The 26,216-nt window shown below is 41.8% G+C and overlaps 1 protein-coding gene across 2 annotated transcripts in view; it reads left to right on the top strand.

Moving 5' to 3' along the window:
- USP32 (ubiquitin specific peptidase 32) overlaps nucleotides 1–26,216 on the top strand; it is a 210,875-nt gene that overhangs the window by 126,341 nt on the left and 58,318 nt on the right. For both annotated transcript variants that reach the window (XM_038759026.1, XM_038759025.1), the window contains exons 6-12: nucleotides 292–423; nucleotides 1,751–1,858; nucleotides 3,750–3,865; nucleotides 4,400–4,462; nucleotides 12,254–12,337; nucleotides 17,549–17,610; nucleotides 19,225–19,327. In XM_038759026.1, the coding sequence (XP_038614954.1) occupies nucleotides 292–423; nucleotides 1,751–1,858; nucleotides 3,750–3,865; nucleotides 4,400–4,462; nucleotides 12,254–12,337; nucleotides 17,549–17,610; nucleotides 19,225–19,327 (668 nt within the window). The remainder of the gene's footprint in view (nucleotides 1–291; nucleotides 424–1,750; nucleotides 1,859–3,749; nucleotides 3,866–4,399; nucleotides 4,463–12,253; nucleotides 12,338–17,548; nucleotides 17,611–19,224; nucleotides 19,328–26,216) is intronic.

Below are 26,216 nucleotides of genomic sequence, written 5' to 3'. Positions count from 1 at the left end.
TTTCTACGTCATATTAAAAGAGCTTTATTAGTGGGGCGGCAGCCTTCTCAACGTCTCAATTTCAAGCTTTTGTCTGCACTTGAACGTTTCATCTTTCAGAATCTCTTTTCTTATAACATTGGGGGTAATTGGTTTCATTTCATTGTGTGGTTTTTGGACGCAATGAATTGGAAGGTTTTTAAGGTCCCATTTTCAGGTGTGGGGAGAACAGAATGTTTCCTTTAGGTGGTGTTTTCCTGCTTAGATGTTAGTCCTGAGGAGCTGACGATATTCAATCTGTCTCTTTCGCAGTAGAAGAATCTGACATCATCGATCTCGAGAAGCGCTACTGGCTGCTGAAGGCTCAGTCCCGGACCGGCCGCTTCGATCTGGAGACATTTAGCCCTTTGGTTTCACCGCCTATTCATCCGTCGCTGAGTGAAGGTAAGCGACCCTCCATTTACAGCCAGACTTGCTCTGTTCCTGCCCCATCGGCATCCTCGAAAAGGCTTTTTATTAACCTCATTTCTAACGGAGGCTTCATAACTCTAAAAACCTGCCAAAAGAAATACCATACTCTTACTTTTTGGATGATAACTTTTGTTTTTCCCCACTGCTGAGTACAACAGAAGTTGAGGGTAGAGACAATCTCAAAAGAACACTAGGAAAATACCCTCCTATGTGACGGATTTTTTCAGGCAGGAGTGAAGAAGTTGCATTGCTCTACTTGGACTCATCTGTGTGTGAAATGCAGTTCTTCACATGGCTCCCACCATAGTTTGACAGTACCTCAGTATTTTGGTAACATAACATTCTGTGAATCTTCATCCAGTAAGCAGCTGAATTGAACTTTTTCTCTTATTTTCTCCCCACTTTTCTCCATTGCCCTGGAGAAAGGGGTTGTGAATGAAAGTGTAAGGACTGATCCGGAAGAAAGGTCCTGTGATTCTCCTTCATTTTAACCTCACCTGGACATCTCGGATGCTACTACACTAGTACCCTTACTGTTAGTTCTTGCTTTCTCCAAGGAATTAGCGTTAGGAATTACTATTTAGGTTTAAGCCACACTAGAAAAGTCTGAAACGTTATTTAGCTGGGTACTACCAATCAGTACAATTATTGCAGTACAATCAATTATTGCACATTTGCTTAGCTGAGGAACAAACTTGTACATGTATTGCACATTCCAAGATGGTGCCCCAGAAGTTTTGGAATCCACTTAAAAATGGACTCCACCCCACTCTTGAGAAGCAGCATGATCTAGGGGACTCAGAAGGACCTCGGTCCCAATCCCAGCTCTGTCACTTGTCTGCTGTGTGAACCTGGACAAGTCGCTTAACTTCTCTGGGCTTCAGTTCCCTCACATGTAAAATGGGGATTGAGACTATAAGTCCCACATGGGACATGGACAGTGTCCAACCTGATTAGCTGGTATCTATCCCAGTGCTTAGACCAGTGCCTGACACATAGTAAGTGCTTAGCAAATACCATTTAAAAAAAAAAAAAGAGTTCTTAAATCTACACCAGATTGGGGAGCTCCATAATTAGACCATTCTGATGGACCAAGTTCAGCAAAGACCCAAAGAAGCCATTACACGGGAGAGTTTTGCATCCTGGGCCAGCACATCATCTTCAAAACTACGACGGGCTAGTCAGTAGGAAATTGGAAAGCGAGGTGACACGTTTCTAATCATGCACATACATGTCTGTTGAATATCACGAAATCTGACCGGCTAGACATGGTATGTCGTGATGCTTTCGTATCTTACAGGTTTGTTTAATGCCTTTGATGAAAACCGTGACAATCACATAGACTTTAAGGAGATCTCCTGTGGGTTATCAGCATGTTGCAGGGGACCCTTGGCCGAAAGACAAAAATGTGAGTGTGTGAAGTCCACAAATTGAGGAGAAAGCTGACTTTGCTCCATTTGAAAAGTCATATGATTTTTCCTTTTACTTGAATTTCAAGAAGCTTGTCAGGTGAAACCAGCTCTCCGTTGATTTTCTTGAGAAGATGTGCAAACAGAAGGCAGTTAATACATGCTATTGATGATGAAGCTGAAATACGTATATTTGGGTTTTGATAGAATAATAATGATGGAAAGCGGCTTGCAAATTGTCATGGATGGCATTGCTCAGGTTATAGGAATTGTTTCTACAAGGTATTTTTTAACCAATTTCTTTTCATTCACATATTCCTTTTTATTATGGAGCAGTTTGAAATTTTTTCAGTAAGGTTGATTTTTGTAACGGAATTTGATTTTAAATGGCTAGCATCACTGGGTTATATTGCCTTGATGGATTTCAAAATTTCGAAACGTTAGGGTAGTATTTCTTGGTTAATCTGTAGGATAAACATCTGAGTTAAGCATAAGACCTAGAAATGCTTATATTCCTTGCATGAATAATGTCCTATTGGGAAAATAAACTTTATAATCGAAGCAGTTTTATTGCAGATTAAAATGAGATGTATTTAACCAGCAGGATTAGCAGAAAAGCTTATTTGAATATATTTTATTAGTAAGAATACATTACATTACTAAATCTTAACCCTCTTTAAGAAACCACATCTATTTGTGTTTCATTTGAACCTAACTCAGATTATTTCTGTGCCTTATAAACAGCAGTTTTACAAATTTTGTGTAGCGCTGGGTGGATCTTCAATTTAAATAATATCAATGATGATAAATACAATTGATTTAGTAACTGATTCATGATTTGGAAGTGAGGATGAAAGAATTCTTTTAACTTGGTCACTTGAGTCTTTATCACGTTTTCAGAGCAGGGATTCATTGCTACAATTTAGCTTTTTGGTACCCTTGTTTAGGGATTAACCCAGATCCTGGCAGGACACTTTATTCAATATTCTACTGAATTATTTTTTCCATCTTTAACAAACGAGGCTAATTTAGTAATTTCCAGGAGAGCACCTCCCTTTCTATTGGGAGAATTCATTTCTTCGTTCCTTAAGGAAAGCCTCTTCTGGTCTTAATTTTAGTAAAGCGTTTATGAAACCCATTTACTAGAATAAATGACTTGGAGACAGCAATTAACAAAAATACCAATGGCATAGGCACAAAGCCTATGAATTTTCATGTGCTGAAGCGGAAACTGTTTTTGACAACTCTCCTGTGTCCAGGCATAGGAGTGATAGGAAAACAAGGTTTACAAAACAAAGTTTATACAGGTATAATGGGAAAATAAAGTTCCTCATTGGAGACATTGCTGAAGCTGGATGAATTTTCTTCTAACTTGGGTATTTCAGGCTGTTTGCCCCAGTCGCAACTGGATTGGAGCATTACAACTTTCTGAACAATTGTCCAATGAAGAACTTTAAAAATCAGCATCATCGAAGTTATAGCTGCTGTTGGCTCCTAGATTGTAAGCCCCATACAGAGACTCAGTCCACCCTGATAACCCTTTTTTCTACCATAGCAGTTCAAACAGTGCCTGGCACATAATAAACACCTAACAAGTATCATCATTATTATTACAATTGTTAAAAATAACAAACTTGTGTTGTGGAAGTAGGATTCAACTCTTTCACTTTGCAAGGAAGAGTTAGCTTAAGCAAGAAAGAACAAACCAAATCTTAAAATAATGAACTAGGCCTGAGACGGTGATGTATTTAAAAAAAAAAAATCTGTTAAGACCACCTTTCTTCACAGTAGAGTGCTAGATTGACTATTCAGTAACAGCCCCATGGAACAAAGCGTATATTGTCGATTCTAAAGAAAACTAATTCTTGCTCTAATTTTGTTTTTCATCAGTTTGCTTCAAAGTATTCGATGTTGATCGTGATGGAGTTCTCTCTCACACTGAACTGAGAGATATGGTGGTTGCGCTTTTGGAGGTCTGGAAGGATAACCGCACTGATGATATCCCTGTAAGTTCTCTTTCCCTAATCTGCTGCCGCAATATTCCAGTTGAGAGCAGAGTTGTGAATAATGGGGTCTGGAGTAAAGGAATCCACCCTGGTATTTTATTATTATAAATGATAATGTATTTGTTAAGCGCTTACTATGTGTCAAACACTGTTCTAAGCGCTGGGGTAGATACAAGCTCATCAGGTTGAACACAGTCTCTGTTCTATGTGGGACTCACCGTCTTAATCCCCCTTTTACGGATGAGGTAACGAAGGCACAGAGAAGAGAAGTGACTTTCCCAAGGTCACATAGCAGACAAATGTTGGAGTCAGGATTAGAACTCAAGTCCTTCTGACTCCCCAGACCATGCTCTATCCACTGGGCCTTGCTGCCTCCCCTGAAGCATTTTGATTCTTCTCTGTGTTTGCAGTTAAGGATGTACAATCCATATGGGTGTTCCCTCTCCCTCCTCCTCCCTTATGGGCCCACGAAAAAAAATAGTACAATTGAAGATCACTCACTGTTTTCTAATTTTTTTTGTTATTGTCTTAAAGGAATTGCACATGAAATTGTCTGACATCGTTGACAGCATTTTGAATGCCCACGACACCACGAAGGTGAGACTTTCTGGGGGGTTAATTCTTCGTGACTGCATTAAAAACTGGGGATAAAAAGCCATCTGCCGTCTTTCACATTATCAGGGTGTTATGGGGATCTGGAATGAAACCAAAGGGAATAGGGATGCTGGCCCAGCTAAAATGGAAAAGAGCTTCCCCAAAGAGGGAGTCCTGCGTAGAAGTTAGTTGTTTAAAATGGTTTAAAACAATAATAGTTCCTTGTTTTTCACTCTAGTGCCTTTCTCCCACCAATCTCAGAATGCTTTACACCCTTATGTATTATACAGGCGTATATACAGATATTGATACCTGTATATTGGGTATGTAATCATTTATTTTGATTTTACCCCCACTTCTCACAGTATTGGAGAGGGGACAGGTGCTAAACTCTTAACTGTATCATGGCAGAAGTGGAGAACTTGAGAGAGGTGGTTTAAAAATGATTTGTCAAGGCTTCCAAGTCCTTGCGTCGAAGGCTTAAGAATCCCTCTACTCTGCCATACAGCTTCCCCTATAAATAAACAGTTTTACTGGAAACCATCCAACGTTTTCCATCTCAGAAAATGTGTTTTCTAGCTCATCACCTCCCAGTGAGCAAGTGTTAGAGATTACACCTCTGGAAAAATAATCCAAACTATGAAGTTGTCCGTATTCAAGATGACACCACTGACAGAGCAATTGATCTGTAGGTGTGAAAGCAACTGAAAAGGCTGACGCAGAGCTGATGGTGTGCATAAAAATAGTCCCCCCGTGCTATTTGTAGGGCTCGGCGCTGTTTTCATTTTGACTTCTAACAGGCCTCTCTCATAGCTTCTGCTCAAAAAGAGCTACTCCTTTGAGTTCCTGGTCCCAACTGAGGAACTGAATCTTGAAGCTCTTCGTAGAGTATACCCTCAAATCATCAGAGAGCCCAGCGGAATTGTAGACATCTTAATAAATGCTCTTATTGTTATCCAGGAAGGGTGGAGAAAAGCAAAGCATCGTTTGTTCTGTCACGACCTGGAATAATAAGGGCAGTTCAGGCATGGAAAAGGTACAGCATGTTATAATTAAAATTCTTAGGGTGATAGAGAAGCCTCTGAGTGATAATGAAAGAATAAAGGTCAGGAGGCATCCTATGTGATCATTAGGAATGTAGACATGTGGCTCAGTGGCAAGAGCCCGGGCTTGGGAATCAGAGGATGTGGGTTCTAATCCCAGCTCCACTATTTGGTTGCTGTGTGACCCTGGGCAAGCTGCTTAACTTCTCTGTGCCTCAGTTATCTGTAAAAAATGGGGATTAAGACCGTGAGCCCCACGTGGGACAACCTGGATTACCTTATATCTCCCCAGCGCTTAGAACAGTGCTCGGCACATAGTAAGCACTTAACCAATGCCATCATTATTTATTTAAGTCTTGCCACTGTTCGTTACTAACGCCAGGGAGCTTCCATCCCTTCTGTTCATATCCAGGACACACATTCATTCTCTAATTCAACAGGGAGAAATTCCCCAGGGGCTCTCTCTTCTTTTTTTAAATCTACATTCAGATAGTGCTACTTCCATTTTTAGAAGCTATCGTTGTATAAATTCCCAGGATGAGTTTTGTGTTCGAGAATTATCAGCTGGTGACATCTCGGGGGCCAGTACACAAAGCCTCCTCTCAACGGGCTGTTGCTACAGACATTTCATCTGCAAGATAAACCTAGGTATATACCTCAGGACAGAACCCAAGGGACTCCAGTGTGGCTATAAACCCTTAATGAGTTTTTGCATGTTGTCACCGTAGAAAAATGGAAAGTTTGAATAGCTTTGCAAAGTGATAACCCAGAGCAAAATAGTTCTGATACCTTTTAATGGCATGGAACCATTCTGAGGGGAAGAGCTAAAATAAAGGCCAAGAGCTTCCTGGATAGGCAGTCGTCTTAGGCTGAACAATGATGGTGTGAAAAATTTGCCATCAGAAAATAAAGGCCTTCAAATTAGCGAAACAGTTCATCAAACAGACACCATGGTCACAGAAACACGGGGTGTTATTTTGTATTCCTTTTCTAAATAAAACCCTTTCAAACAGCATCTCTGCTGTACTGCATTCATATCCATGTCCCCTCTCCCGATTTATTTTTCCCTCTGTAAATTTAAACATTCGGTCAAATAATGAATCTGCATCTCATTTCGAGGCATGAGCTTTCTTAAGTATCTTGCTATAAGTGGTTCTCATCCAAGAAACTTACTAAACACACATGCTAAGTGATTCTTAAGCAACACTATGTCCATTTTTGTATGTACGTATATAAAGTCAGTGGTCGAATTTGTGTGATATTAAAAGGGTAATTGATTACCCTCTTGTTGCTCATTATGTTTGCTGCAGTCCAAAATGTTCATCTGTTGTACCAAATGTTAAATACAGTAGAATTGCGAGTTTTAAATAGCTGTTAACCTTTTCAATCGATACTAAACTTCTAACAGTATTTATAAATTGATTCTTCAAGACAGGAAGGTTTGTTACATGGCACGAGGCGGTTTGGAAAGACATGTCCTTTTTCTGTTGTTAACCAATATTTCCTACACAGGTCTTTTGGATATTAAAACTCATTCCACTGAGTTTATTATTTACATAATAAACTGAAATTAATCAGAGCATGTATTGCCTGAAGACCCATTAGACTATCATGTGATGATTAATTTTCTCATTTATTCTCTCCAGGAATCATAGTTTTGTGCAGTGTCAGAAATCAGTTTCTTTTGGTTTTTCAGGGGAAAAAAATGAGACATTTTTAAAGTAGGAAGAAGGAAAATCTCTCCTGCCATTTGTCTACGGAGGCACTTTTACTAAACCATCAAAAATGACTGAATGAGGCCAATACTGAAGTATCTTTTAGATTAAATCATTGTCCATAAGAAAGCTCTGCTATATATAAAGATGAAAAAAAATACTAAAGAAAGAGATTAGTGGCAGTTATTTGAACCCCTGAAGCAGAGAGCAGATTCTTATGGGGAAAAGAGACCATTTCTAAAATAATAATAGTAGTAATTGTGGTATTTGTTAAGCACTTACTATGTGCCCGGCACTGTACTGAGTGCTGGGGTGGATACAAGCAAATCAGGTTGGACACAGTCCCTGTCCCACAATGGGGCTCACAGTCTCAATCCCCATTTTATAGGTGAGGTCACTGAGGCACAGAGAAGTGAAGTGACTTGCCCGAAGTCACACAGGAGGTAAGTTATGGAGCCAAAATTAGAACCCAGGTCCTCTGCCTCCTAGGCCAATGCTTTATCCACTAGGCCAAGGTGCTTCTCATAAAACCATGTACCCAAGTTATAAACTATGTATCTACAGATACATCAATCAATCGTATTTATTGAGTGCTTACTGTGTGCAGAGCACTGTACTAAGCGCTTGGGAAGTCCAAGTTGGCAACATATAGAGACAGTCCCTACCCAACAGTGGGCTCACAGTCTAAAAGGGGGAGACAGAGAACAAAAACAAAGATACTAACAAAGTAAAATAAATAGGATAGATATGTACAAGTAAAATAAATAAATAAGTAGAGTAATAAATATGTACAAACATATATCCATATATACAGGTGCTGTGGGGAAGGGAAGGAGGTAAGATGGGGGGGGATGGAGAGGGGGGCGAGGGGGAGAGGAAGGAAGGGGCTCAGTCTGGGGAGGCCTCCTGGGGGAGGTGAGCTCTCAGTAGGGCCTTGAAGGGAGGAAGAGAGCTAGCTTGGCGGATGGGCAGAGGGAGCACTGTACTAAGCGCTTGGCTTACAGATACATAGACTGTGAGCCCGCTGTTGGGTAGGGACCATCTCTATATGTTGCCAACTTGTACTTCCCAAGTGCTTAGTACAGTGCTCTGCACACAGTAAGCGCTCAATAAATACAATTGAATGAATGAATGAATAGATCTCCGTGTATCTATATGGATATCTATAAATCTATTTAGATAAATAGATAAAATTCAAAGTAATCAATCATTGGCATTTATTGAGCTCTTGGTATATGCTAGAGAGGCAACATGGAGCAGTGGAGAGAGCCTGGACCGTGGGAGTCAGAAGGACGTGAGTTCTAATCCCAGCTCTGCCACTTGTCTGCTGTGTGACTTTGGGCAAGTCACTAAACTTCTCTGGGCCTCAGTTCCCTCATCTGTAAAATGGGGGTTGAGACTGAGCCCCATGTGGGACAGGGACTGTGTCCAACCTGATTTGCTTGTATCCATCCCAGCCCTTAGTACAGGGGGAAGTGCCTAAAAATTTCCACCATTATTATTATTCTTTCAATCGTATTTATTGAGCGCTTACTGTGTGCAGAGCACTGAACTAAGCGCTTGGGAAGTACAAGTTGGCAATATATAGAGACGGTCCCTACCCAGCAATGGGCTCACAGTCTAGAAGGGGGAAAATAATAATAATGATGGCATTTATTAAGCGTTTACTATGTGCAAAGCATGGTTCTAAGTGCTGGGGAGGTTACAAGGAAATCAGGTTGTCATCATCATCATCAATCATATTTATTGAGCGCTTACTGTGTGCAGAGCACTGTACTAAGCGCTTGGGAAGTACAAATTGGCAACATATAGAGACAGTCCCTACCCAACAGTGGGCTCACACGGGAGGCTCACAGTCTTAATCCCCATTTTACAGATGAGGGAAGTGAGGCCCAGAGAAGTGAAGTGACTTGCCCAAGGTCACACAGCTGACAATTGGCAGAGCTGGGATTCGAACCCATGACCCCTGACTCCAAAGCCCGTGCTCTTTCCACTGAGCCACGTTGCTTCTCTACTCATTATTATTGCGTGTATAGTACTATACTAAGTGCTTGCTAGATGATAATAATAATAATAATTATATAATAATAATAATAATAATGGCACTTATTAAGCGCTTACTATGTACAAAGAACTGTTGCAAGCACTGGGCACTGTTATAGATATGATTTTCTGCCATCAAGGAGTTTACAATTTAATGGAAGGAGTTTACAGATGATGGAGAATAATAGGGGAGTTAGAGATAGCGACCATGAATACATTTTCCCTGTAGGCGACCAAATACACTGATGCTTGTACATTTGCACATATGGTGGAAATACCACGAAATTGCACCCCATAAGCGTTCACGTATTTATAGTAAATATGAGCCACACAATCCCTCTAGCGATCAGTGCACTTTGTAAATTTGTACCTAGTTAACCTCCTGAGTATCTGGGGGTAGAGGGAGAGGTTGTCTGTTCTGTGCTTCCAGAAAATCCCTTCGTCAGTCAAGGCTTCAAGCTACGTAACTGACACTTTGGGAAATGATCAGAATGAGTGAATTTTAGTCGGCTAGTTCATTCGATCATATTTATCGAATGATTATTTTCCCCCTCTCCATCCCCCCCATCTTACCTCCTTTCCTTCCCCACTTCACCTGTATATATGTATATATGTTTGTACATATTTATTACTCTATTTATTTATTTTACTTGTACATATCTATTCTATTTATTTTATTTTGTTGGTATGTTTGGTTTTGTTCTCTGTCTCCCCCTTTTAGACTGTGAGCCCACTGTTGGGTAGGGACTGTCTCTATATGTTGCCAATTTGTACTTCCCAAGCACTTAGTACAGTGCTCTGCACACAGTAAGCGCTCAATAAATACGATTGATGGTACTTATGAGAATTGAGCGCTTACTGTGTGCAGAGCACTGTACTAAGTGCTTGGAAAGTACAATTCAGCAAAAGACAGAGACAATCTGTACCCAACAACGGTTTTGTTTGTATCGATGTCTCTCTCACCCTCCTTTATTCATTCATGCGTTCTATTGTATTTATTGCACTCTTACTGTATGCAGAGCACTGTACTAAGCGCCTGGAAAGTACAGTTCAGCAACAGAGACAGTCCCTGCCCACAGTGGGCTCACAGTCTAGAAGGAGGGAGACAGACATCAAAACAAGTAAACAGGCATCGTTAGCATTAATATAAATAGAATTAGGGAGATATGTTCACATCAGAATAAGTAAAACAGGTGTTAATATAAATAAATAGAATTATAGATAAGGAACATACATACATACACAAGTGCTGTGGGGCAGGAGGCTAGGGCAGAGGGACGGAGTGGGGGTGATGAGGAGAGGAGGAAGAGCAGAGGAAAAGGGGGGCTAAGTCTGGGAAGGCCTCTTGGAGGAGGTGAGCTCTCAGTTGGACTTTGAAGGGGAGAAGAGAGCGGGCATTCCAGGCCAGAAGTAATTAATTAATAATGGCATTTATTAAGCACTTACTATGTGCAAAGCACTGTTCTAAGCGCTGGGGAGGTTACAAGGTGATCAGATTGTCCCACGTGGGACACACAGTCTTCATCCCCATTTTACAGATGAGGTAACTGAGGTACAGAGAAGTGAAGTGACTTGCCCAAAGTCACACAGCTGACAGTTGGCAGAGCCGGGATTTGAACCCATGACCTCTGACTCCAAAGCCCGGGCTCTTCTCCACTGAGCCACGCTGCTTCTCTAAGTAGTACATGGGCCAGGGGTGGACGGTAGGACAGGCGAGAACGAGGCCCAGTGAGGACGTTAGCGGCGGCAGAGGAGCGGAGGGTGCGGGCTGGGCTGGAGAAGGGGAGAAGGGAGGGGAGGGAGGAGGTGGCAGTGGTTATCACTGTAATTATTATTGATGTTGTTGGGATTATAATCATTGTTATCATGATTGCTGTGTATGTATCTGTAATTTTATTTATAATAATAATGGTAATTGTGATATTTAAGTGCTTACTATGTACTAGGCAGTGTCCTGAGCGCTAGGGTAGATACAAGCAAATCGAGTTGGACAAAGTTCCTGTCCCCTGTGGGGCTCACAGTCTCAATCCCCACTCCACAGATGAGGCAGCTGAGGCACAGAGAAGTGCAGTGATCCGCCTAAGATCGCACAGCATCCCTTTGCCCTGGGCGGCCGGGCGGACAGATGGATGGAAAGACAGACCTTAGGACGGACGGACGGACAGACAGACAGATGGACATTAGGACAGACAGATGGACGGAAGACAGACCTTAGGACAGACGGACGGACAGGCAGATGGACATTAGGACAGACAGATGGACGGACGGACAGACAAGCTTTAGGACGGACAGACAGACAGACGGACTTTTTGCAGTATAATTATTGAGGCAAATGTCAGTATTTTCGCTGACAGCAAAGGTTTAAACAACCCCTCATGTGACACCTACCTCTGCGTTGTAAATCGTCCCTACTAGTTTCGGCTTCCAAATCAATCAATCGTATTTACTGAGCCCTTACTGTGTGCAGAGCACTGTACTAAGCGCTTGGGAAGTACAAGTTGGCAACATGACTACTACTTTGATGCTTTCAGTATGTTCTTCTAAGGAAATTTTGCGTTTAAAAAAAAGAGTGTAATTTGGAGATGACTGCATTTGCGTCTCTAACCAGTTAAATACTTTGTCTTTGGCATAATGCGGTTTTTGATATATAGTCCCTCACTGGAAATGTTTTAAAATGATGTTTTTTAGCTTGAAATAGAAAAAGGAAATGATTCGTGCCCACACTGAAATAGTTGTAATACCCGATAAACACCGTATCTTTTCATATTTTAAATGGGGCTTAATGCAGGCTGCATGGCCTATTATTCATTGTTTGATATTCAGTATTTTTGTTAAGAAAAAGCTTTCAGTGCTCACGGTTAATTACTTATTTTCCCTTTGGGAACAAGGGTTTTATAGGTTTTCTAATCCAGTTGTGCTGTTTTTCCAAAAAAAAAAGTGAGAGCCCACTAGAAACAGCTCATTTTTCATTTCCTCCTCTTTTTTTTTCACAGATGGGGCATCTCACTCTAGAGGACTATCAGATCTGGAGTGTGAAGAATGTTCTTGCCAATGAATTCTTAAACCTCCTTTTCCAGGTATTTTCTTTCATTCATTCATTCAATCGTATTTACTGAGCGCTTACTGCGTGCAGAGCACTCTACTAAGCGCTTGGGAAGTACAAGTCGGCAACATATAGAGACGGTCCCTACCCAACAACAGACTCACAGTCTAGAAGGGGGAGATGGACAACAAAACATGTAGACAGATGTCAAAACTGTCAGAATATAAAGAATTATAGCTCTGTGCACATCATTAGCAAAATAGAGTAGTAAATATGTACAAGTAAAATAAATAGAGTAATAAATCTGTACAAATATATACAAGTGCTGTGGGGAGGGGAAGGAGGTATGTAGGGCGGGTGGGGATGGGGAGGAGGAGAGGAAAATGGGGGCTCAGTCTGGGAAGGCCTCCTGGAGGAGATAATAATAATAATAATAATAATAATAATTTTGGTGTTTAAGTGCTTACTATGTGCAAAGCACTGTTCTAAGTGCTGGGGAGGATAAAAGGTGATCAGGTTGTCCCATGTGGGGCTCAGCCTTAATCCCCATTTTACAGATGAGGTAACTGAGGCACAGAGAAGTGAAGTCACTTGCCCAAAGTCACACAGTTGACAAGTGGGGGAGCCGGGATTTGAACCCATGACCTCTGACTCCCAAGCCCCTGCTCTTTCCATTGAGCCACGATGAACTCTCTTCTTTCCTGAAAACATAATGCATCAGGCCTTTTGTCTCCATAGTTCTTCAACCTTTCTTTAGAAGTTGGGTTTACTAAAGAGGGAGTAATAGAATTTAAGAAAGTCCACGCGAAATATTTTTCTTTATTCATCTCACATTAGCATCATCTTATTGCATAGCCCACTGTGTAATTTACACGGGTGCACCAGCTTGGAAAGATGCAAGGCATAATAATAATAATGATGGCATTTATTAAGTGCTTACTATGTGCAAAGCACTGTTTAAGCACTGGGGAGGTTACAGGGTGATCAGGTTGTCCCACGGGGGGCTCACAGTCTTAATCCCCATTTTACAGATGAGGTAACTAAGGCCCAGAGAAGTGAAGTGACATGCCCAAAGTCACACAGCTGACAGTTGGCGGAGCCGGGATTTGAACCCATGACCTCTGACTCCAAAACCCGGGCTCTTTCCACTGAGCCACGCTGCTTCTCTGTAGGCAAGACATGCAAGAAGCAGCATGGCCTAGTGGACAGAGCACGGGCCCAGGAGTCAGAAGGTCATGGGTTCTAATCCCGGCCCTGCCACTTGCCTGCTGTGTGATTTTGGGCAAGTCACTTCACTTCTCTGAGCCTCATTTATCCCATCGGTAAAACGGAGCTCAAGTCTGTGAGCCCCATGTGGGACAGGGACTGTGTCCAACCTGATTGGCTCGTATCCAGCCCAGCGCTTACTACAGTGTCTGACACATAGTAAGTGCTTAACATAACTTATTATTATTCTTGCCTGAAGTTGCCCAATGCCCCACTTCTCCAATCCTCTCTTTTGTTTTTCAGTCAATCAATCAATCAATCAATCGTATTTATTGAGCGCTTACTGCGTGCAGAGCACTGTACTAAGCGCTTGAGAAGTACAAGTTGGCACCATATAGAGACAGTCCCTACCCAACAGTGGGCTCACAGTCTAGAAGGGGGAGACAGAGAACAAAACCAAACATATTAACAAAATAAAATAAATAGAATAGATATGTACAAGTAAAATAAATAAATAGAGTAATAAATATGTACTAACATATATACATATATACAGGTGCTGTCATCAGTTGCTCAACCACAAGGGCACAAATGGAGAAATTCCCACAGCTGCTCTTGCCCTGCAGAGCCTCACTTATCAGTAGGCCAAATCTGCTACCATTGCCATTGATGGGCATATTTTCTGTGGTTTCCATGTGGAAAATTAGTTCCCTTGCTCTTGTAGGACTGTGGTTGGGGCATTGTTTGTTTCGGTAACTGTGTTTGTTAAGCACTTACTGTGTGCTAGGCACTGAACTAAGCGCTGGGGTAAATTCAAGCTAATCAGGTTGGTTACAGAGTCCTTGCCCCCTCCTACCTCACCTCCCTTCTCTCCTTCTACTGCCCAGCCCGCACCCTCCGCTCCTCCACCGCTGATCTCCTCACCGTACCTCGCTCTCGCCTGTCCCGCCATCGACCCCCGGCCCACGTCATCCCCCGGGCCTGGAATGCCCTCCCTCTGCCCATCCGCCAAGCTAGCTCTCTTCCTCCCTTCAAGGCCCTGCTGAGAGCGCACCTCCTCCAGGAGGCCTTCCCAGACTGAGCCCCTTCCTTCCTCTTCCCCTCGTCCCCCTCTCCATCCTCCCCATCTTACCTCCTTCCCTTCCCCACAGCACCTTTATATATGTATATATGTTTGTACATATTTTTTACTCTATTTATTTATTTATTTATTTATTTTATTTGTACATATCTATTCTATTTATTTTATTTTGTTAGTATGTTTGGTTTTGTTCTCTGTCTCCCCCTTTTAGACTGTGAGCCCACTGTTGGGTAGGGACTGTCTCTATATGTTGCCAATTTGTACTTCCCAAGCGCTTAGTACAGTGCTCTGCACATAGTAAGCGCTCAGTAAATACGATTGATGATGATGATGATGATGATGATCTGGGTCTTACAGTCTTAATCCCCATTTTGAAGATTAGGGGACTAAGGCCCAGGTCACACAGCAAAGAAGTGGCAGAGCCAGAATTAGAACCCAGAACTTCTGAGTCCCGGGCCCCTGCTCTTTCTACTAGGCCACACTGCTGTGGAGTTTTTTTCCCCGCATTGGTCTAAACAGGTATGCTAGCAGGTATGACTTGTTAGCATCCGGTATTTCTTTTTCTTCTCTTTTCTCTGGCATAAGAAACCAAAAACTGCTAGGATTAAAATTTATATTCATCTGAAGTGCAGTCTCTGAGAAGATCAATGACTGTAAGAGTGGTTTAATACCCATCAGGATCTCCTATTTTTGAAGAATTTGAGACTGAGGTTTGCTAACAATACCGCCTTTTTTTTTTAGGTTGCAACTTGACTGAAACAGCTGCGCTAGGATAAATGCAAAATCAGGCCCTTCCTGGCAGTTAATGACTGATTAGCTCTTATTCAGAACAAAGAATAAAATCTCACAAGCCTGTAATATCAATTTAAATCAATCAGTTACCCTAAATGTGGTTAAAATCTCCAGCTGGAATTCAAATTTATGGCTTCATAAAACTATACAAAAAATGTTGTAAATCACCACCAGTCAGAGAAATGCTTTGAACTGACCATTCGTCTGCCAGTTTAATCTCATTTACAGTCATATCATTAGTGGAACATATATGTATGTGTCGGTCTATGTAATCGACTGCTTCGCCCCTTATATTAAGTAGTTTCCGTCCTTCGGTTTATATTTCAGCCTGTGGATCATCCCGGCCTTATAATGTAACACAGCTGGTTGACGTTCTCCCCTCAACTTCTCATTTCCCATCCTCTTTAGCAGTTGCAACACTTTCCAGTACTACAAATCCCTTTAACAGGTGTAAACTGCTGGTATTATGTGGAAATTCTCTGATACTGGCTGCATCTTTTACCTGGACAAGCATTGCTCTACCTGTAAAAACCAGCCACTGGTCTAGTTTTCCTGGACAAATAAGAACTGAACGATAACTATTTGTTAAGCAGTTACCAAGTGCCAAGCACTGTGCTAAACACTGGAGAAGATAGAGTGCAACTAAATCAGGCATAGTACCTGCCCCACACGAGGCTCGCGATCTAAGGGGGCGAGAGAACGGGTAGATGAGGAAACTGAGGCACACAGCAGTTCAGTGGCTTTTCGCAGCGGGTGGCAGAGCGAGGAGTAGAACCCAGGTCTCCTGATTCCCAGGTTTATGCTCTTTCAATCAATCAATCAATCGTATTTATTGAGCGCTTACTGTGTGCAGAGCACTGTACTAAGCGCTTGGGAAGTACAAGTTGGCAACACATAGAGACAGTCCCTACCCAACAGTGGGCTCACAGTCTAAAAGGGGGAGACAGAGAAGAGAACAAAACCAAACACACTAAGAAAATAAAATAAATAGAATAGATATGTACAAGTAAAATAAATAAATAGAGTAAATAAATAGAGTAGATAAATAGAGTACTTTCCACTAGGCCACATGCCTTTTCAGTGCCAGATGAGTGAGTGGAAATAAAATAAATAGAATAGATATGTACAAGTAAAATAAATAAATAGAGTAAATAAATAAATAGAGTAGTTAAATAGAGTACTTTCCACTAGGCCACATTGCTTTTCAGTGCCAGATGAGTGAGTGGTGAAAGATACCGTTCCATTTAGGTATTTTTTGATGTATGTAATATGATGTAATTTTCCTACAATTTCCTACCGAACCACCTGAGTTCCTCCAGGGGTCAGGAACGGTTGAAAATTTTCTGTATGTACTTTCTGAAATGAGTGGCTTGAGGCATTACTTTATTTTCAAGGTCCTAATCTTGACCCTGTTTATTATTATATAATATTATAATCTGTCAATCAACCTTTCGTAAGAACAATATCCTGAAGACAACACCACCACCCCCGCCCCACCCCTCCAACCTTTCACTGGAAGGCAGTCTTTACTTTGCATCATCTTTCTCCCTGCTTTATGTATACTTTCATCAATATAGAAGGCAGATTTTTGGAAAAGAGGTAACAGCACGGGAGGATCTGAGCACGTCGGCTGAGTGTTTGACATTCGCCACATACCTTAGCTGGAAAATGAGAGAAGTTTATTAAGTTAATACGTATAAAGCACATCTGAGCCCCAGGATAAATATCAATCAATCAGTGGTATTGAATGCTTACCATGTGCAGAGCTCTGTACTAAGTGCTATGCAGCATTATTATCAGTAGCTCTCGATTTGTTGAGAGAATTGCAAGCTTTTAGGTCAAGATAGTTTTAGATTGAAAGGGAAAGAGTAATATAAGCCAATTTTGAGTTTGCAAATTAATTAAGCACTCTGAAAGAGGTATGTTTTTCCCCATTTCACAGGGTGAGTTTCGACGTTAGTTTCCATTTGACTTGCTCGCTTGACTAGAACCAAGGCCAAAATTTCCACCCCAGTTGCCTTTCTAAAGTTTTTCTGTGTGATCTATTTGGCCAAAGTCACTTCAGATCCATAGCTTTGTGTCAGACGTGGTCTCCATTCTTTTGCCCCATTAGATAGATAGTTTAACCTGATTATAACGGTTTTCCTTTTCCTTATTTTCCTCTAGGTGTGCCATATAGTCTTGGGTTTAAGACCAGCTACTCCAGAAGAAGAAGGACAAATAATCAGGTGAGCTTATACTAAAAATATGCAGTGTCAGTTATATCTTAAGATTCTAAAAGAATCCTCCATTTAAAATGCCCAGTGTCATCCTGCATACTTTCTGATCTGGAGTATTTATGCACCAGTGACTTGAGTATCGGAAAGCAATTTTGAAGTGGCTCTTTGCATTGTTTTTTCTGAAACGGAAATTTCTATCATTTTAAATCATTTTAAAACTCCAGAGTAGAATAGTAGCAAATAGATTTGGGGAAAACGTGAATGTTGTTCAGTTGTTTTCATGGCACATTTGAACACTAAGTAACAGGGGTGAACCTTTGAGAATCAGCTTTGAAGTCTGTTCTTGCAGGTGATTTTTCTGGACAAGTGGTTCAACTGTGCTATTAAAAAAATAAACTCCTCTTCTTATTTTAAGCACAGTGTTACCCATTCCTAGACTGTCTTTCTCTAAACCTTTCAACTCCCTGTTCTCCCTGGCTACTGTCTCTTATTTTCTCTTTCTGAATCTCCCTATTTGTAGCTTTCAAATGGTAACACGTGGTGCCTGACTAGTATGATCTCTGATTTTAATTCTCAGTAAACAAAATAAAATTAAACTCAGAATATGCAAGAATGAGATATTGTAAAGTGATTGTCACCTGGAGTTTTTGTGGCTTATTTCTTATAATATGGCATATTCCTTATGGCACTGTATTCCATTAGAACCCATTATATGTGGCTCAGTGGAAGGAGCCCGGGCTTGGGAGTCAGAGGTCATGGGTTCAAATCCCGGCTCTGCCAATTTTCAGCTGTGTGACTTTGGGCAAGTCACTTCACTTCTCTGGGCCTCAGTTACCTCATCTGTAAAATGGGGATGAAGACTGTGAGCCCCATGTGGGACAACCTGATCACCTTGTAATCCCCAGCACATAGTAAGCGCTTACTAAATGCCATTATTATTATTATTATTATAACAAACCATAATGATGCGTAAAATATTTGTTTGTATGTTTAGTTATATGTTGTTTAGTCTATTTATTGTACTTTTGCTGTAATTTTCCTACAAGTGCTCACAGCATGTTACCTAATTTACCTGCTAGCTATCTTAGAAAAAATCCTAATATAATATAAATATTAAAAAATCCTAATATAATTGTGTATTACCACTTCTGATTCCTGAACATCCCAGTGGCTGAGGGATTTCTCCTTTTTGGCAGGGAATGTGTGTTTATTGTAATATTGTACTCTCCTGAGTTCTTAGTACGGTGCTTTGCACACAGTAAGTGCTCAATAAGTACAATTGAGTGAATGAATGGAAAAATTCCTCTAAGAGGAAGAGTCCAGTTAATACTAGGTCAAGTTACATGTAGAAAGAATTGCTTCCTGAACTAGGGGGTGTGAAATTTACAGTTTTCATTTCTAAGCGAGTGTTGATAATTGAGTATCTGGCCCAGATTCCTGGTGGTAACAGTGGTGTCCCATTAATGATAATGGAACTAGAAAACTCCCGCCTAAAGAGAAATATGAAAAAAAAAATCAATTAACCGCATTCTTTTCCACCTTTCAGCACTTATTGGTTTATTGCTATTGTAGTTCCCTGCGTTCTAACGGACACAAAACGTTTGCTTGTATTTGTTCACGTAGGGGTTGGCTCGAACGAGAGAGTAGGTACGGCCTGCAGCCAGGACACAACTGGTTTATCATCTCTATGCAGTGGTGGCAGCAGTGGAAAGAATATGTCAAATATGTGAGTACGACCCGAAACCTCAGACATGATGAATTCCTTAGTGTCTCCCCTTCATTGGATAAGCAAATTTTTATGTTTTGGATATTATGCTACTTGAGCCTACGTAGATTTCAAGAACTGGAAGAGTGGAAAACTTTTTTCTGAATTTTTGAAAAAAGGAAATCTCAAGAATAGTGTTAGGAATGAATATCCTCTCTTTTGAAAGACCCAGTTGATTTATAGAACCGTTTCCAAGTGGCAGCAGGCATCTGGATTGTGCAGTTCTCTCTTCGCATATAATAATAATAATAATGGTATTTGTTAAGCAAGTTCTGTGTGTCAAGTACTATTCTAAGAACTAGGATAGATACAAGCTAATTGGATTGGACACGGTCTCTATCCCACCTCGGGCTCACAGTCTTAATCCCCATTTTACAGATGAGGTAACAGAGGCACAGAGAAGTTAAGTGACTTGCCCAATATCACAGAGCAGACAGAGGTGGGATTAGACCCCAGATCCTTCTGACTCCCAAGCTTGAGCTCTACCCACTAGTCCATGCTGCAATAAATGTTACCGCTACTAAGACGTCATCATCCTCCCTGAGTTAGTACCATCAAGGCAGAGGTTGCATTTCCGAAGGCCCTAGCATTAAGGAAAGCTCACCTTAGAGAATTCACCCCATGAACGCCCTGCACATACTCCCAGCTCTTTCCTCCGGCATCACATTTTCACAAGAACCAAGCCTTTTTTTCCAAAATCGACAGTAAATCTTGCATTTATGGGAGACCTGACCTTAATGCCAAAACCCAGATTTTTTGGTTTCCCAGGTTAATATGACTCTTACTCAATAGTAATGATGTCATTTATTAAGCACTGATGTTCCAAGTAATAATAATTATAATGGCATTTGTTAAGAACTTACTATGTGCCGGGCACTGTAGTAAGTGCTGGCGTACATACAGGCTAATCGGATTTGACACAAGGGGAAAGATACAGGATACTATACTGTATCCCCCTTTTAGACTGTGAGCCCACTGTTGGGTAGGGACTGTCTCTATATGTTGCCAATTTGTACTTCCCAAGCGCTTAGTACAGTGCTCTGCACATAGTAAGCGCTCAGTAAATACGATTGATGATGATATAACCCTTGGTCCACAAGGGGCCCACAGTCTAAGGGAAGGAGATGAGGAAACGGAGGCACAGAGAAGTTAAGCAACCTGCCCAAGGTCACAAAGCAGCCACAATACAGAGCAGCATTAAGAACCTGTGTCTCCTAACTCCCAGGCCCAAGCTGTTTCCACTAGGCCACACTGCCTCTGTACATAATGGATTAGTTGGGGTCACTGGATTGACCGAAAGTGAGAACTCATCAGAGGACAAATATTGTGGCAATGGAGCGAGCAGTGACTGGGAGAACGGATGAAGAAAAAGCCAGAGGATGCCTTCAGAGTACTGAAAGTTAGTTTGGATTTATCGTGCCGCAAAATACACGTCACCAGGCGACCACCAGCTTGCGACGGCCAACTCCGGCCAACCTAGTGGAGCAGAGCCAGACCCGATGGGGTCTGCCATCTTCCAGAATCTGAGGCAGTTGCAAAAATGCCTCCCCTCAGGGCTACCCTTCTCATACATATTTATTTTATTTTGTTAGTATGTTTGGTTTTGTTCTCTGTCTCCCCCTTTTAGACTGTGAGCCCACTGTTGGGTAGGGACTGTCTCTATATGTTGCCAATTTGTACTTCCCAAGCGCTTAGTACAGTGCGCTGCACACAGTAAGCGCTCACTAAATACGATTGATGTTGATGATGATACTTGGCTCGTCAGAAAGCCTCCATTGAGGACAGGTTCGCCAGTACAGCATGCTGAATTAACTCCGGGGAGAAGGAACCTAAACCGTGCTCTTAAGAGCCTGACAATCAATCAGTCATATTTATTGAGTGCTTACTGTATGCCAGGCACTGTAATAAGCAGTTGGGCCAGGCTGTTACTACTCTCCTCTGACACGTTGGTCTTCGGTTCCGCGTTGCATCCTGTGCCCTCGCGGGATTCCTACCTTTAGAGGCAGGAGATAAGAGGATGGAGATGTCAGACTACATGCCCATCTGTAATGCTCAGTCAGTCAGTCGATATTTATCGAGTGCCTGTCTTGTGAAGAGCACTCTATTTATCACTTGGGAGAGTACTAAGGAATTAGTAGACATAATCCCTGCCATCAGTAATTTTGCACAGTCGAATGAGGAAGAGACACCCTAAAATAAATTACCTCTAGGAGAAATAATAATAATAATAATGGTGGTATTTGTTAAGCGCTTACTATGGGCAAAGCACTGTTCTAAGCGCTGGGTGGCTTACAAGGTGATCAGGTTGTCCCACTTGGGGCTCACAGTCGTAATCCCCATTTTACAGATGAGGGAACTGAGGCACAGAGAAGTTAAGTGGCTTGCCCAAGGTCACACAGCTGACAGGTGGCGGAGTAATTGTGTGAAGAGATGAACCGAAGTGCGATGTAATAGAGTAAGGATATATTTGTTTACAAGTTCTGTGAGGGCTCTGAGTCCTTATAATTTATAATGGTATTTGATAAGCACTTACTGTGGGCCAAGCACTGTACTAAGCGCTGGTGTGGATACGAGCAAATCGGGTTGGGCACGGTCCCTGTCCCACATGGGGCTCACAATCTCAATCCCCATTTTATAGAGGAGATAACTGAGGCCCAGAGAAGTGAAGTCACTTGCCCAAGCTCACACAACAGGCACATTGCGGAGCCAGAATTAGAACCCATGACCTTCTGGCTCCCAGGTCTGTCCTCTATCCACTATGTCATGCTGCTTTTCTACTTGAGGGCTCTAGAATGTATACTTGTTACAGGCAGGGAATATGTCTCCTAATTCTGTTGTATTGTACGCTCCCAAGTGCTTAGTACAGTGCTCTGCACATAGTAAGTGCTCAATAAATGTGATTGAGTATTCAGGTGGTGTACATGAAGTAAGCACTCAATAAACATCTCTGGTCATGATGATGATGGTGTGGCAGTTGAGGGATATAATGTGAGGAGAGTAGAAATTAATCAGGGAAGGCCCCCTGGTAGAGATTACCATTTTTATATTTGTTAAGGACTCACTATGTGCCAAGCACTGGTCACAGATGTGATTTCAGGAGGGCTTTGAAGATTGGCAGAGCAGTAATCTGTCAGACGTGAAGGGAGAAGGAAATTCCAGGCAGGAGGGAAGATTGGGAGCAAGAGGATGGTGGAAGAGATAAGAAGGAGGGAGTGTGAGTTGATTAGCTTGAGAGGAATGAAGAGCGCAAATTGGGTATGGTAGGAGAAGAATGGAGAGGCAGGAGAATGGACAGCGGATAAATATTACTCTATTTATTACTCTATTTTACTTGTACATATCTATTCTATTTATTTTATTCTGTTAATACGTTTTGTTTTCTTCTCTGTCTCCCGCTTCTAGACTGTGAGCCCACTGTTGGGTAGGGACCGTCTCTACATGTTCTAATAATAATAATAATTGGCATTTGTTAAGCGCTTACTATGTGCAAAGCACTGTTCTAAGCGCTGGGGAGGATACAGGCTGATCAGATTGTCCCACGTGGGGCTCGCAGTCTTAATCCCCGTTTTACAGATGAGGTAACCGAGGCCCAGAGCAGTTAAGTGACTTGCCCAAGATCACACAGCAGACATGTGGCGGAGGTGGGATTCGGACCCATGACCTCTGACTCCAAAGCCCGGGCTCTTTCCACTGAGCCACGCTGTTGCCAACTTGTACTGCCCAAGCGCTTAGTACAGTGCTCCGCACACAGTAAGCACTCAATAAATATGATTGATTGATTGATTGTCTGTTTGATTTGGGGAGGAAGGGAAACGTTTGAGGTTTTGAGGGGTAGAGAGATGTGTGCAGAATGATGTTTTTAGAAAAATGATCCAGGTAGCAGAGTGAAGTATTGGCTGCCTGGGTGAAAACTTCGAAGTCTGCTTATGTGGTTGTCCTTGCAAGTTAGAGGCTAAATGATAATAATGATGGTATTTTTTAAAGCGCTTAGTATGTCGAGCACTTTATTAAGCTCTGGGGTAGATATAAGATAGTAAGGTGAAACACAGCCCCTGTCCTACATAGAGATCTCAGATTAAATGGGAAGGAGATCAGGTATTGAAGCGCAGAGAAGTTAAGTGACTTGCTTAAAGTCACACACCATGCAAGTTGCAGAGCTGGGACTAGAGCGCAGGTAAATCATCATCATCATCATCATCAATCGTATTTATTGAGCACTTACCATGTGCAGAGCACTGTACTAAGCGCTTGGGAAGTACAAATTGGCAACATATAGAGACAGTCCCTACCCAACAGTGGGCTCACAGTCTAAAAGGGGGAGACAGAGAACAAAACCAAACATACTAACAAAATAAAATAAATAGAATAGATATGTACAAGTAAAATAAATAAATAAATAAATAGAGTAATAAATATGTACAAACATATATACATATATACAGGTGCTGTGGGGAAGGGAAGGAGGTAAGATGGCGGGGATGGAGAGGGGGACGAGGGGGAGAGGAAGGAAGGGGCTCAGTCTGGGAAGGCCTAGGTAAATGATAAACTAGCTTCTCTTCCTGGAAAATAAAGTGTGAGAACTTGTTCAGGAGGGTTTGTTCAGTGGTAAATTCCATTATAATCCTATTTGAAGAACCATACTAATTAGAAAAAGGGGATAACTTAAGATAGTGATTTCCCTCTACTAAGACCATCAAAATGGATGCACCATTAATTAGTGAATTTAGCGTAGCTTTCCTGTTGGCTCAGTAACTTAGGAATGGTTGGGTTAATAGGTATTTAGACTGGCTTGAGATTCTGGATAATTAAAGTTTCTCATCTTGTCCTTACTTATTGAGCCAACGGGTACCTTACCAATCGAGAATTTTGCTTATTAACTTTATTGTGACCTATATGAGTCATTCGTTTGCCGGAGGGAAATTTTAGGATTCACAGAGTGGCATAGTATTTGGAGGGGGAATTGGGTGGAAAGAAAGCAGATCGGGACAGCCTGCGCTTTTAAGTTGGCAGTCAGGTGATTCCTGTTTAAGAAGTACATTTATCCCAGGCTTGCTGAGATCCACTCAGACTTGAATACTTGATTGTTTCACTGCTCATAGGGCTCTAATTGTTGTTTTCCTTTTATAACAATTCAGGCTTTTTTTGGCCCGGTGAAATCTCCCTGTTGAATTATAAAAAGGGGAGGATTGGAGAAATCTCTTTTGTTCTGCTCCATTGTGCTCTGTGTGTGTTTTCCCTTCTGTTTGAAAACTGTAGCAAAGTATTTCTTTGTATCAGCAGGGATTTCGACTAACATCTCGCCTAATTTCCGTTTCACATGTTAGAATATGAAAATGACATTCCTTGAGATATTTAGGTAACTCATACTAAGTCCTCCAGAAAAGACTGAAGCTGAAACACTGAGGGTTTAGATTTGAACACGGTTTATGAACATTTTCTATACTAATGAGTCTTTTCACTCATTTAGTCATATTTATTGAGTGCTTACTATGTGCAGAACACTGTACTAAGTGCTTGGGAGAGTACAGTACAACAATAAACAGACACATTCCCCGCCCACACGAGCTTCCAGACTCGAGCTGGGCAGAAAGACAGTACATTTAGAAAAGCACAGTAAAGGAAAAACTGTGAAGAAATGGCTCCACCACTTGTCAGCTGTGTGACTTTGGGCAAGTCACTTAACTTCTCTGTGCCTCAGTTCCCTCATCTGTAAAATGGGGATTGACTGTGAGCCCCTGTGGGACAACCTGATCACCTTGTAACCTCCCAAGCGCTTAGAACAGTGCTTTGCACATAGTAAGCGCTTAATAAATGCCATTTTAAAAAATATATAAAAAATGATTTCTTTTTTGTTTCCTGGGAAACTTAAATTTTGAACCCGACAAACCATGGGCAATTTGCATTCTAGTAAGAAGACCAGCTCCCCTCAGAATGGAAGCCATCAATCAGTCAGTCATATTTTTTGAACACCTACTGTGAGGAGAGCAGTGTACTAAGGGCCTGGGCAGGATCAATATAATCAGGAGGCAGGGGATGTGACAGATGAATGGACAGAGTTCACTCAGTCATATTTATCGAGCATTTACTGTGTGTGGAGCACTGTTCTAAGCGCTTCGGAGAGTACAATACAACGATAAACAAACACTTTCCCCGCCCACAACGAACTAATGGTCTAGAGGTGTTGGGCGTTTGGACTTCTAAACTGTGAGCCCACTGTTGGGTAGGGACCGTCTCTAGATGTTGCCAACTTGTACTTCCCAAGTGCTCTGCACACAGTAAGCGCTCAATAAATACGATTGAATGAATGAATTTGGATGGAGAAAAAGGGTCAGAGCCAGGAAATGTTGTGGAAGAAAAATCAGTGAGATGCTGCAGCAGACTTTATGTGGGAGTGAAGGAGAGGTAGGAGTCAGTGAAGGGGTAAATGGGAGAGGAAGCTGCCATTTTTGCCATTTAGCTCCTTTCTACCTCAGGGAGACAAAGGTGCACACTACTTTCTGCCCAGCTTCCTGCACAGTGGGATGCAACGCATCACTTTTGTGATGCCAACTGAGAGGGCGGGTAGCCATGTGGCACACAAACCAGAGGTTGCCAGTCCCTAATATGATCAATCGATCAATGGAGTTTATTGCACATTTATTACTGGTAGAGCACTAAGCGCTTCAGGAAAGTACGGTCTAGTAAAGTTGGGAGCGAGGTTCCGTGCCCAGAATAAAGACGCTTGGCTTAAAGGATAGAGCCCAGGCTGGGGAATCAGAAGGACCTAATTTCTAATCCTGGCTCTGCCATTTGTGTGCTGTTTGACCTTAGGCAGGTCCTTTCATTTCTCTGCGCCTCAGTTACCTCATCC

The sequence above is a fragment of the Tachyglossus aculeatus genome, chromosome 17 (assembly GCF_015852505.1).
Source record: "Tachyglossus aculeatus isolate mTacAcu1 chromosome 17, mTacAcu1.pri, whole genome shotgun sequence".
In the NCBI taxonomy this organism is placed as follows: Eukaryota; Metazoa; Chordata; class Mammalia; order Monotremata; family Tachyglossidae; genus Tachyglossus; species Tachyglossus aculeatus.
Note: the sequence above shows the minus strand (reverse complement) of the source record. Positions and strands in the feature narration are given on the sequence as shown.